We start from the raw sequence: 14,138 nt of genomic DNA on the forward strand, positions 1-14,138 counted from the left end.
ACCCACTCGTCCAGTTGACGTTTAACAGGCGTATCCATCTTCCTTATATCAGCCAGATGACTTTTAATCACGGATCGCAGTACACTTTTTTGGAAATTGTCGGTGGAAGTATCTATATCATTGTCGAATTCAGTCAGCATTGAGTCGACCATATTGATTGCTTTAACATCTGGGAGATATTGCATTCTCATGTAGAACCAGCGCCAGATGTCTTTGGCCTCCTTGAGACCAGAACTGACAGTTATGTCCATGAAGGCCAGTGCATGGTAGGCGCAGGTACCGCCTACCTGTTCTACTCTTGTAAGTCTTTTCAATTTTCTGTAACAGGTACGGTTATTCTTGTAGTATTTCTTCACCACTCTGCGGGCGGTAAGTTCACTACCACCATTATGGTAGATTAATACTCTATCATGAGAGACGTACAGAGAGATGCAGTGAGGTTGATGAGACAGCAGTACAATACGACCGTGACCTTTGGGTATTGGAGGCCCGCGAAGTAGCTCGTCGCTGCTACAGACTTCACATACTTTACCGAAAGTGCGAGGAGTCTCACGAACGATGGTCTCGATATCAAATCCCGACAATGGCTTGGTAGTCTCCATGAGAGGGTGATATACACCAAGGAATTCCACATCCTCACTCTTCTCTTGACTTACCATCTTGCTGGTGAACTTGGGAGGGATACACTAACTAGGTACTACTAGGTACTAGTGGGGTTCGAACCCACAACGCTGAGTCTTATCACTCTCAGAGCGATGTGCTAACAACTAGGCTAGGGAGATACAAGTTTTAACAAAGAAAAAAATCTATTTATACACCACAAGAATGTTAAGTACATTATAGGAATAGTGATAAAGCTGTGTAATATAGTGATAGTGAATTATTTAGTTATAGTCGTGTTATATAGTGAAGATAGTGCTGTTATGTAGTGATAGGGATGGCGGGTGGGGGGTATTATTTGTGTTAATAATAAAAGGGCCCCAATTATGAGGTAAGTTGGAATTATGGCTAAGTGACTAAATACTAGTTTGTGTTCGGTTATAAATGACCATAATTTTTAAAGGGGTGGACCGGTAAGCCAGCGGAAGGCCTCGGTCAGATGACCAAAAGCTCCAAAGGCGGGTCATCATCTGACTAAGACCCGCGTCAGGAAACATTTGTCCTGTTTCCTGACGAACCTTACCTACCTACTAGTTTGTGAGTGTAGCAATGTGAATGTTTTTGTTTTGGCACAGTACATAGTTTCAGTATTGGAGTATCACAGCATTCATTGTAAGATTGACATTAATATTTCTGTTTAATAATAATAATATCTTTATTTACTACAAGTACATGTACAAGGTATACAGTCCTAGCTGACAACAATGACATACTACTATATAGAAACTCCCTTGTTATGCTGAGCATATCGGGCAAATTAGGTCAGTGTCCCAGGATGCGACCCACACCAGTCCACTAACACCCAGGATGCCACCCACACCAGTCCACTAACACCCAGGATGCCACCCACACCAGTCCACTAACACCCAGGATGCCACCCACACCAGTCCACTAACACCCAGGATGATACCCACACCAGTCCACTAACAAACAGGATGCCACCCACACCAGTCCACTAACACCCAGGATGCCACCCACACCAGTCCACTAACACCCAGGATGCCACCCACACCAGTCCACTAACACACAGGATGCGACCCACACCAGTCCACTAACACCCAGGATGCCACCCACACCAGTCCACTAACACCCAGGATGCCACCCACACCAGTCCACTAACACCCAGGTACCTACTTGCTGCTGATCAACCAGGCTGGTAGGCAGTGCAGTGCAGTGCTTGCACTCTGATGGGGATATTGCAGTTCAGAGGTCATTTGAGTTGAGTTCTCTGTGCATTTCTGGCAAGACATCTATTGAATGAATGAATATCAACGCATTTCCTTATTTTGGTCACTACCTTGGCAGGAGGAGAATGAGGTAATCAGTCCTTCAACCTTGAGTCGATGTGGTCAGTCCATCAATCTTGAATAGAATACAGCAGCATATGTGCAGAGAAGTAGCTTATATACCATAGGCAGGAGAGGTGCAGCAGCCGTAGGTGGTGTCACACTTGTCCATTGTGGAAGTAGGTCGTGCCCAAGGGTTAAGCAAGCAAAGAATTCGCAAGTATTAAGATCCCAAGAAGTTGCAGTGTCTGACAGGATTGTAGATGAATGGTTCAGAGAACTGACACAATGATAAATTAGACACATGCGCAACTGATGAAGCCACTGTGTGGCGAAACGTTTCCTCAGTAAAGATACCCAAGAGTTGCACATGTGTCTAATTTATCATCATATCAGTTCTCTGAACCATTCATCTACTTTACTGTTGTTTCCAGAGTGCTGAAGTCTGATGCATCTTGAGAGCCCCTGCACATTTAGTTAAAGGCTTGCATGCACCCTCAGGGGTGTGGGTTAGTGACCCTTTGCCCAGTTTTTTGTTTTTAATCCAAATTTCATCATGATCAGAATCATCCTGAGATATCAATGACCTATGCTTGTTTTCATTGTCATTCCTTATCACTTTGTATGATAAATGTTTCTTTTGTAAGATATTTTATGATGCTAGCCTTTGTTATTATTTGTTAGGTTTTAGAGGACAGTTTGTACTGCATAAGTTTTGGTTTCATTGAGAAAATTACTCCTGTATTGATAAAAAGGAAAGGCAAAGGGAAGAAAAAAATCTATGGTAGATGAGAAAGACAAATGTAGTATTCTAGAGAAATCTGAGGAACAGAGAAGAGGAAAGACCTTAACAAGAAGAGGCAAGGTAGAAGGCACAAGGAAATACAATGCACATACAATACAGTACTTTTTTCCTTTCAGAAAAACCTTGTGAGAAGGCAAGATGAACCATTCGTTTCATACAGTTGAATCTGTGTGTTTAGAAGAAAGCTGCCAGTCAGCTCCATTAATGTGTTTTATCTGCAAACATTACAAGCACACAAAACATAAGGTACTGTATTCCTTAAAGAAAAAAAAGAGCTTGTTATATAATTGCCAAGAATTTTTTTTTTTTTTTGTATGATGTACCAGTTGGTATGTTTGTGAGTAAGCATATCTAATGTTTCAATATGTATTGTCATTCCTCTGTATATTATGTATGTTGTACGTATATGGATGAACACTATATTGTATCAATATAATTTAATTTCCATTATGTACTTACACTTCATACTGTGTATCAGTGTTTCTCACTTCTTCTCTTCTATAGTAGCCAGACTGTAAATCTAGATTTTGCTGACACACACACACACACATACACACAATGTTGGGCAGGTACAGTAATGGCACAAAATACCAGTAGATCAGAAATGAACACAGACAGCAACTTAGAACTGCAGTGACAACAACATTTTGCCCAGGCAAGAGCTTTATAAATATTACTCATCACACGCATGAACATTTCTTATACAAGAAGAGACATTTGCATCATTTTCTATAAAAAATTAAGATTTTTTAACAATGTACTGCTTGATAAGTGTTGTGGAAAAGTGTTTTAAGTGTTTTGTGTTTTTCAGTATATATTATTAGAGCAAGAAGCTGAGAGGATCTGTTCCACTATCAATACTACAGCCATACAACACACAGAGTAGCTCAAGAATTAACTGATTCAGCTCATAAACTAGGTGAGAAGTGTGCAGTATTGTTAATGATGAGTGTTTTGCCTTTGAATATTTCATGTCCAGTGTTAAGTATCTTAGTAATAAAGAGCTTTACCTTGTAATGGTTGAAGTGTTAAGATTTTAGTTTTTTTCAGTTTTACATATTAACCATATTTTATTATCAGTGATATACAATACCAACATTCTCTTTATAACCAGTGGTATTTGGATACTTAACAATTGATCTGAGGCTAACTAATGGGTGCACTATATTTTGTGTTAAAAACAAAAATCTTGTTGAGAAACTGCATTACCCTTTGGTTCAGCATGTTACTGGAAGAATTGAGCACTGAAATTTTGGAACATTGCAGTTTTCATGTGGTACTAAGCCCTAAAGAATCAGAGGCCACTGTTTATAACTCACTGTGATATCAATATATATGAATGCAGAACTGCAGTTTTTTTTCATCTACTGTATCTCCAGTCTGTTCTTTGGTTAATTTTTCTTTTTGATATAGAAATGTAGGTTTATACATGTATATGATTTATATGTGCTTTTGCCCTGTTTATGTTTTATGCTGGCATGTTTTCATACCACATGTTTTATAGATAAAATCTTGAGAATGCCTCTTTATACTCACATTTGTAAAAAATGAGGTTTCCTACTAGATGGATTGCAGGAGGAAGGAGGGTTATCATTTCAGTACAGTGCTGTGCCAGTGAATACGTAGACCTATAGCAAACCTCACACATTCCCTAATTGGTCTTCACACCTTGCTCATTTTGACATCTATATATTTTCTGAGACACTCCTCTGCCAGTCATATGCTAGTTTTTTAAATTTGCTTATTTGTAGTTAAATATAAATTTTTATAAGTTTATGTGATCCGAGTTTCTCATGTCAGTTCCTGATTAACCAGGTTGTGGTGCATGTGTTGGATTTCTTGTGGCTATCACCTGGTTGATCACACACTGTGAGTCCTGATCTGGGTAGACCCTAACCTAAATTAAAAAAGGAGTGGTTGGTGCAATTATTTAATAAATGTATGGAAGAGGGTAAGGTACCTAGGGATTGGCAGAGAGCATGCATAGTTCCTTTGTATAAAGGTAAAGGGGATAAAAGAGAGTGCAAAAATTATAGGGGGATAAGTCTGTTGAGTATACCTGGTAAAGTGTATGGTAGAGTTATAATTGAAAGAATTAAGAGTAAGACGGAAAATAGGATAGCAGATGAACAAGGAGGCTTTAGGAAAGGTAGGGGGTGTGTGGACCAGGTGTTTACAGTGAAACATATAAGTGAACAGTATTTAGATAAGGCTAAAGAGGTCTTTGTGGCATTTATGGATTTGGAAAAGGCGTATGACAGGGTGGATAGGGGGGCAATGTGGCAGATGTTGCAAGTGTATGGTGTAGGAGGTAGGTTACTGAAAGCAGTGAAGAGTTTTTACGAGGATAGTGAGGCTCAAGTTAGAGTATGTAGGAAAGAGGGAAATTTTTTCCCAGTAAAAGTAGGCCTTAGACAAGGATGTGTGATGTCACCGTGGTTGTTTAATATATTTATAGATGGGGTTGTAAGAGAAGTAAATGCGAGGGTCTTGGCAAGAGGCGTGGAGTTAAAAGATAAAGAATCACACACAAAGTGGGAGTTGTCACAGCTGCTCTTTGCTGATGACACTGTGCTCTTGGGAGATTCTGAAGAAAAGTTGCAGAGATTGGTGGATGAATTTGGTAGGGTGTGCAAAAGAAGAAAATTAAAGGTGAATACAGGAAAGAGTAAGGTTATGAGGATAACAAAAAGATTAGGTGATGAAAGATTGAATATCAGATTGGAGGGAGAGAGTATGGAGGAGGTGAACGTATTCAGATATTTGGGAGTGGACGTGTCAGCAGATGGGTCTATGAAAGATGAGGTGAATCATAGAATTGATGAGGGAAAAAGAGTGAGTGGTGCACTTAGGAGTCTGTGGAGACAAAGAACTTTGTCCTTGGAGGCAAAGAGGGGAATGTATGAGAGTATAGTTTTACCAACGCTCTTATATGGGTGTGAAGCATGGGTGATGAATGTTGCAGCGAGGAGAAAGCTGGAGGCAGTGGAGATGTCATGTCTGAGGGCAATGTGTGGTGTGAATATAATGCAGAGAATTCGTAGTTTGGAAGTTAGGAGGAGGTGCGGGATTACCAAAACTGTTGTCCACAGGGCTGAGGAAGGGTTGTTGAGGTGGTTCGGACATGTAGAGAGAATGGAGCGAAACAGAATGACTTCAAGAGTGTATCAGTCTGTAGTGGAAGGAAGGCGGGGTAGGGGTCGGCCTAGGAAAGGTTGGAGGGAGGGGGTAAAGGAGGTTTTGTGTGCGAGGGGCTTGGACTTCCAGCAGGCATGCGTGAGCGTGTTTGATAGGAGTGAATGGAGACAAATGGTTTTTAATACTTGACGTGCTGTTGGAGTGTGAGCAAAGTAACATTTATGAAGGGATTCAGGGAAACCGGCAGGCCGGACTTGAGTCCTGGAGATGGGAAGTACAGTGCCTGCACTCTGAAGGAGGGGTGTTAATGTTGCAGTTTAAAAACTGTAGTGTAAAGCACCCTTCTGGCAAGACAGTGATGGAGTGAATGATGGTGAAAGTTTTTCTTTTTCGGGCCACCCTGCCTTGGTGGGAATCGGCCAGTGTTTACCTGGAGTTTACCTGGAGAGAGTTCCGGGGGTCAACGCCCCCGCGGCCCGGTCTGAGACCAGGCCTCCTGGTGGATCAGAGCCTGATCAACCAGGCTGTTGCTGCTGGCTGCACGCAAACCAACATACGAGCCACAGCCCGGCTGATCCGGAACTGACTTTAGGTGCTTGTCCAGTGCCAGCTTGAAGACTGCCAGGGGTCTGTTGGTAATCCCCCTTATGTGTGCTGGGAGGCAGTTGAACAGTCTCGGGCCCCTGACACTTATTGTATGGTCTCTTAACGTGCTAGTGACACCCCTGCTTTTCATTGGGGGGATGGTGCATCGTCTGCCAAGTCTTTTGCTTTCGTAATGAGTGATTTTCGTGTGCAAGTTCGGTACTAGTCCCTCTAGGATTTTCCAGGTGTATATAATCATGTATCTCTCCCTCCTGCGTTCCAGGGAATACAGGTTTAGGAACCTCAAGCGCTCCCAATAATTGAGGTGTTTTATCTCCGTTATGCGCGCCGTGAAAGTTCTCTGTACATTTTCTAGGTCGGCAATTTCACCTGCCTTGAAAGGTGCTGTTAGTGTGCAGCAATATTCCAGCCTAGATAGAACAAGTGACCTGAAGAGTGTCATCATGGGCTTGGCCTCCCTAGTTTTGAAGGTTCTCATTATCCATCCTGTCATTTTTCTAGCAGATGCGATTGATACAATGTTATGGTCCTTGAAGGTGAGATCCTCCGACATGATCACTCCCAGGTCTTTGACGTTGGTGTTTCGCTCTATTTTGTGGCCAGAATTTGTTTTGTACTCTGTTTTGTACTTTGTACAGTTCTATATTTTTTTATAATAGTTTAAATAACCTGTGAAGAGGGCTGGTGAAAGGATTTCAGAGACACTGAGGATGATCAATTATGAATGCATTACCCTAAATAGCTCTTGTTCTTTTTTATTTCTTCTATTGTCCATGGGGAAGTGGAAAAGAATCTTTCCTCCGTAAGCCATGCGTGTCGTATGAGGCGACTAAAATGCCGGGAGCAATGGGCTAGTAACCCCTTCTCCTGTATACAATTACTAAAAAAGAGAAGAAGAAAAACTTTATAAAACTGGGTTGCTTAAATGTGCGTGGATGTAGTGCGGATGACAAGAAACAGATGATTGCTGATGTTATGAATGAAAAGAAGTTGGATGTCCTGGCCCTAAGCGAAACAAAGCTGAAGGGGGTAGGAGAGTTTCAGTGGGGGGAAATAAATGGGATTAAATCTGGAGTATCTGAGAGAGTTAGAGCAAAGGAAGGGGTAGCAGTAATGTTAAATGATCAGTTATGGAAGGAGAAAAGAGAATATGAATGTGTAAATTCAAGAATTATGTGGATTAAAGTAAAGGTTGGATGCGAGAAGTGGGTCATAATAAGCGTGTATGCACCTGGAGAAGAGAGGAATGCAGAGGAGAGAGAGAGATTTTGGGAGATGTTAAGTGAATGTATAGGAGCCTTTGAACCAAGTGAGAGAGTAATTGTGGTAGGGGACTTGAATGCTAAAGTAGGAGAAACTTTTAGAGAGGGTGTGGTAGGTAAGTTTGGGGTGCCAGGTGTAAATGATAATGGGAGCCCTTTGATTGAACTTTGTATAGAAAGGGGTTTAGTTATAGGTAATACATATTTTAAGAAAAAGAGGATAAATAAGTATACACGATATGATGTAGGGCGAAATGACAGTAGTTTGTTGGATTATGTATTGGTAGATAAAAGACTGTTGAGTAGACTTCAGGATGTACATGTTTATAGAGGGGCCACAGATATATCAGATCACTTTCTAGTTGTAGCTATACTGAGAGTAAAAGGTAGATGGGATACAAGGAGAATAGAAGCATCAGGGAAGAGAGAGGTGAAGGTTTATAAACTAAAAGAGGAGGCAGTTAGGGTAAGATATAAACAGCTATTGGAGGATAGATGGGCTAATGAGAGCATAGGCAATGGGGTCGAAGAGGTATGGGGTAGGTTTAAAAATGTAGTGTTAGAGTGTTCAGCAGAAGTTTGTGGTTACAGGAAAGTGGGTGCAGGAGGGAAGAGGAGCGATTGGTGGAATGATGATGTAAAGAGAGTAGTAAGGGAGAAAAAGTTAGCATATGAGAAGTTTTTACAAAGTAGAAGTGATGCAAGGAGGGAAGAGTATATGGAGAAAAAGAGAGAAGTTAAGAGAGTGGTGAAGCAATGTAAAAAGAGAGCAAATGAGAGAGTGGGTGAGATGTTATCAACAAATTTTGTTGAAAATAAGAAAAAGTTTTGGAGTGAGATTAACAAGTTAAGAAAGCCTAGAGAACAAATGGATTTGTCAGTTAAAAATAGGAGAGGAGAGTTATTAAATGGAGAGTTAGAGGTATTGGGAAGATGGAAGGAATATTTTGAGGAATTGTTAAATGTTGATGAAGATAGGGAAGCTGTGATTTCGTGTATAGGGCAAGGAGGAATAACATCTTGTAGGAGTGAGGAAGAGCCAGTTGTGAGTGTGGGGGAAGTTCGTGAGGCAGTAGGTAAAATGAAAGGGGGTAAGGCAGCCGGGATTGATGGGATAAAGATAGAAATGTTAAAAGCAGGTGGGGATATAGTTTTGGAGTGGTTGGTGCAATTATTTAATAAATGTATGGAAGAGGGTAAGGTACCTAGGGATTGGCAGAGAGCATGCATAGTTCCTTTGTATAAAGGCAAAGGGGATAAAAGAGAGTGCAAAAATTATAGGGGGATAAGTCTGTTGAGTGTACCTGGTAAAGTGTATGGTAGAGTTATAATTGAAAGAATTAAGAGTAAGACGGAGAATAGGATAGCAGATGAACAAGGAGGCTTTAGGAAAGGTAGGGGGTGTGTGGACCAGGTGTTTACAGTGAAACATATAAGTGAACAGTATTTAGATAAGGCTAAAGAGGTCTTTGTGGCATTTATGGATTTGGAAAAGGCGTATGACAGGGTGGATAGGGGGGCAATGTGGCAGATGTTGCAAGTGTATGGTGTAGGAGGTAGGTTACTGAAAGCAGTGAAGAGTTTTTACGAGGATAGTGAGGCTCAAGTTAGAGTATGTAGGAAAGAGGGAAATTTTTTCCCAGTAAAAGTAGGCCTTAGACAAGGATGTGTGATGTCACCGTGGTTGTTTAATATATTTATAGATGGGGTTGTAAGAGAAGTAAATGCGAGGGTTTTGGCAAGAGGCGTGGAGTTAAAAGATAAAGAATCACACACAAAGTGGGAGTTGTCACAGCTGCTCTTTGCTGATGACACTGTGCTCTTGGGAGATTCTGAAGAGAAGTTGCAGAGATTGGTGGATGAATTTGGTAGGGTGTGCAAAAGAAGAAAATTAAAGGTGAATACAGGAAAGAGTAAGGTTATGAGGATAACAAAAAGATTAGGTGATGAAAGATTGAATATCAGATTGGAGGGAGAGAGTATGGAGGAGGTGAACGTATTCAGATATTTGGGAGTGGACGTGTCAGCGGATGGGTCTATGAAAGATGAGGTGAATCATAGAATTGATGAGGGAAAAAGAGTGAGTGGTGCACTTAGGAGTCTGTGGAAACAAAGAACTTTGTCCTTGGAGGCAAAGAGGGGAATGTATGAGAGTATAGTTTTACCAACGCTCTTATATGGGTGTGAAGCGTGGGTGATGAATGTTGCAGCGAGGAGAAGGCTGGAGGCAGTGGAGATGTCATGTCTGAGGGCAATGTGTGGTGTGAATATAATGCAGAGAATTCGTAGTTTGGAAGTTAGGAGGAGGTGCGGGATTACCAAAACTGTTGTCCAGAGGGCTGAGGAAGGGTTGTTGAGGTGGTTCGGACATGTAGAGAGAATGGAGCGAAACAGAATGACTTCAAGAGTGTATCAGTCTGTAGTGGAAGGAAGTAGGTAGAAGTCCCGAGCTAGGGAGTGTGTAGACTTGTTTTGTATATTGTATATTCTGTATATATCTATTTAGAATACAGTTCTATATTTTTTTATAATAGTTTAAATAACCTGTGAAGAGGGCTGGTGAAAGGATTTCAGAGACACTGAGGATGATCAATTATGAATGCATTACCCTAGACTGATAAGGCCTTTATGTAAAAAGCTACCCCACACTAGAACATGCAGTGAGAACCTTACTATCAAAGTAATAAGGGACAACAACATAACAAGACAGAGAGAGAAAGACAGACAGACACAGACACAGACACAGACAGACAGACTTGACCAGTGGAAATATAAAAGAGATGTAGATAGTGTACCAGGAAAAGGGTAATCTAATTGTGATGTCACCACACCTCTAGAAAGACAGCATTGAATGAATGATAATAAATGTGTCTCCTTCTTTGAGTTATCTTGCCTTTGCAGGAGACATCTATTGAGCTAAAAAAAAATATGCCAAGAGTTTATCCAATGCAGTTTAATGAATATACTTCAAAAATTTTGACAGATGGTAGCTGTGGTTATTGACGGAGAACGTGCTACTCAAGAAGACGATAGTAAGTTGATAATGGCCTCCCAGGATCTTTCACCTCAACTAGCTCATGTTACTTCTCAGGAGCAGAAGTTAGCTCACCTAGTATCACTGGTCCCAGACCCAGCTATACCTATTACACTTACAAAGGTTAGTGATATTGTTTCCCAATACAGTGACTACACTGCATTATTTGTGCTTATATAAATTGTATTGTAGTTATTTTAATTAGTTATGAATTTGTTTGACGTTAAGAGCGTTTCAGTGAGCTATAACAATGTTCATTAAGTAGAAAATAAATTCTGTTTGTACCTGTTTAAGTGTTCAAATGATAGCTAGATTAGGAGGAATATGGTGGGAAATGTCTGTGTTAAAAAAAAATAAATACTGTATGTAATTAGGAAAGATTAGACAATGTTTTGGTCCCTTCTGGGCACTTGTCAAGTCACTACTTAGGTAGAAAAGAAAAGAATACCTGGAAGACATATCAGATAGAGAGGTGAGGAGTAAGCCAAAGCCATATTGAGCTATGTGTTCTTTGAATACTGGAATAGTTATCAGTGAACTGTACTGGGAAATCATCATCTGGAAAGAAAAAATAAAGTTCATTGCTATTCTTTAGTTTATTTCTCTTTTATAATGTTTGTGACTTAATAATGATTAGGGATGGCCCATAATGTCTTCTCAAATTTCCTTTCTGTATTGTAGGTTAGTAGTAAACAAGACTTGAGCTCAGGTGAAGAGTGCATTGCTTGCACACTCAACTCTCAAGGAGATGCAAGGATGTTGTACTTTGAAGAGTCATTTAAATTGGGATATCTGCAAATACAGGGATTGAATGAATGAGGGTGAATGTTTTTTTTTCTACTTTGACGGGAGATGATCTTTGTTAAAAATGTTTCTTAATTCAGGACAATAAATTAAAAGACAGTTTGGGGTACCAAGGGTATTATTCAAAGAGCTGATAAAGGGGTTGTCAAAGTGGTTTAGGCATATAGAGAGGCTGGAAAGGGATAGAATGATAAAGAGGGTGTATAAATCTGTGGAAGGCAGAGGAGGTTGGGGTCACCCCAGGAATGGTTAGTCTTGTGTGAGCATGTTTGATAGGAGTGAATGGAGACATATGGTTTTAATGGACATGCTGTTGGAGTGTAAGATAACTTTGATGAAGGGACTCTGGGAGAAACCAGTTAGCTGGATTCAGAGTCCTGAAGGTAGGAAGAGCAGTGCCTGCACTCTTGAAGGTGGGCTGGGTATGTTACAGTAGGAGGGTAATCTGAATCATGTCATTGTACTTCTGGAAAGACGGCAAATGAATGATGGTGGATGTGTTTTCTTTGAGTCGCCCTGTCTTGTTGGGAGACAACCGTTAAGGTAAAAGAAATATTCTGCTTAGAAAATCAAATGATTGGCAAATGTCTGTAGTCATAAGATGTATGAATATTCATGTCTTTACTGAGTTACTCCAGGCTATGTTGTAGAGTGTTTTGTGATTTACAGTGGACCCTCAAGTTTCGAACGTACCGATTATCGAACTTTTCGACTTTTGACTGCTTTTTCGAACCAGTTTTGTTCCGAGTATCGAGCTCTACCTGTCTTTCGAACCACCAGGTACCTGACCTGTCTGCGAGCCCGCTCTGTCCGCATCCCCGCGCAGGCGTCGTGAGCAGTCTGGCTTTGTTGATGCTTGAGTGAACACTAACTTGCATGCTCATTTAAACATTTCACTATTAATTCATTGTGTTTAGTGCTTGTGCGACTGTGAAATAAGCTACCATGGGCCCAAAGAAACTTGCTAGTGGTACCCCTGTGGTAAAGAAAGTTAGAAACACCACAGACATAAAGAAAGAAATAATACAAAAATATGACAGTGGTGTGAGACTTGTTGAGCTTGCCAGGATGTATGGCAAAAACAAGTCAACTATCGCTTCTATCCTGGCAAAGAAAGAACAAATCAAGGAAGCTGATGTTGCAAAAGGTGTTGATATGCTAACCAAAAATGGACCACAGACAGTCGATCAGGTTGAAAAGTTGTTGCTGGTGTGGATCGAGGATAAAGAGATGGCAGGTGATAGTGTTTCCAAGACGATTATTTGTGAAAATGCAAGGAAGCTGCATGCCGACCTGGTAAAGAAAACTCCTGGAACCAGTGAAGTTAAGGCGAGCAAAGGCTGGTTTGAAAGATTTAAGAAGCGCAGTGGCATACACAGTGTTGTAAGGCATTCAATGATTAACGACATGTGTGCAAAGTGAAATGAGTTGCAAACTTTTGTTGAAAAGTATCACCCGACCAAGCTGAAACAAGCCATTTCTGCAACAAGTTCAGTGACAGAACCATGTCCCACTTCAGGAAAATGTCAAAGAGGCACCAGATACAGAGGACTGTGGACAGTTATTTTGTGAGACAGGGGTTCAGTAGCATTAAAAGACAGAGAAGGGAAGTAACCCCAGAGAGGGCTTTCATACCTGAAGTCCTTATGGAGGGGGATTTCCCTTCCAAAGACTAACCCCAGTTCCCTCTCTCCTCCTCACTATCTTCCAGATGCCATCACCAATCTTCAATAAAGGTAAGTAATTTTATATGTTTATTTAAATTTATTACTAATTGTACTATGTATGTTTGCTGTGTGTATGTAAAATTACGTATAATGTAATCTCTATAAAATGTATTTTTTTGTGAACATTTTTGGGTTTCTGGAACGGATTAATTGCATTTCTATTATTTCTGATGGGAAATATTGGTTCAACTTGAGAACTAGCTCCTGGAACAGATTAAGTTCGAAACTCGAGGGTCCATTGTACTTAGCTATATCTTTCAATGACTTATAATTATTTGTATTGCTCTTGCTTACATAAAAAATAGCCCATGGAAACCCCTTCTCAACTTACCATTTTCACATATTTGTATGCTTGTGTCTTTATTGAGTAGGTGCTATTTTTCTGACTGATTTTCATGTATCATGATGTATCGTTCACTACAGGATAATCGTATCCACATTGGAGCCAGAATAGAGATGCGTGTTGTAACTCTTGGTCTCGATGGTGCAGGCAAGACATCCATTCTTTTTAAATTGAAGCAGGACGAGTTTGTTTCAACAATACCCACTGTTGGTTTCAATGTTGAAGCTATAGAATATAAAAACTTTAAAAATATTCTAAAATATTCTCCCTCAACTACCTCAAGTCATACCTCAGCAACAGAAGCCAATATGTGTACGCAAATGGAGCAAACTCTTCTGCACAACCAATTACAGTTGGTGTCCCACAGGGAAGTGTCCTTGGCCCTTTTCTCTTTCTCCTATACATAAATGACCTACCAAATGCTTCGCAATTACTCAAACCCACACTATTTGCAGATGACACTACATACGTCT

General features: G+C 40.5%; 1 protein-coding gene across 3 annotated transcripts in view; it reads left to right on the forward strand.

The window, feature by feature from the left end:
* The first annotated feature begins 1,071 nt into the window (after positions 1 to 1,071).
* Positions 1,072 to 14,138, forward strand: part of LOC138850975 (E3 ubiquitin-protein ligase TRIM23-like) — a 36,003-nt gene continuing 22,936 nt past the window's right edge. For 2 of the 3 annotated variants that reach the window (XM_070097534.1, XM_070097540.1), the window contains exons 1-3: positions 1,072 to 1,197; positions 2,868 to 2,997; positions 10,741 to 10,914. Coding sequence is in view for 2 of the 3 variants with exons in the window: in XM_070097540.1 (XP_069953641.1) it covers positions 2,890 to 2,997; positions 10,741 to 10,914 (282 nt within the window). In the remaining variant the exon portion in view is untranslated. Of the gene's footprint in view, positions 1,198 to 2,867; positions 2,998 to 10,740; positions 10,915 to 13,745; positions 14,098 to 14,138 lie in introns of those variants that run through there. The other variant, XM_070097536.1, reaches the window with a different exon arrangement.

Source organism: Cherax quadricarinatus, chromosome 4 (assembly GCF_038502225.1).
Source record: "Cherax quadricarinatus isolate ZL_2023a chromosome 4, ASM3850222v1, whole genome shotgun sequence".
NCBI classification, from domain to species: domain Eukaryota; kingdom Metazoa; phylum Arthropoda; class Malacostraca; order Decapoda; family Parastacidae; genus Cherax; species Cherax quadricarinatus.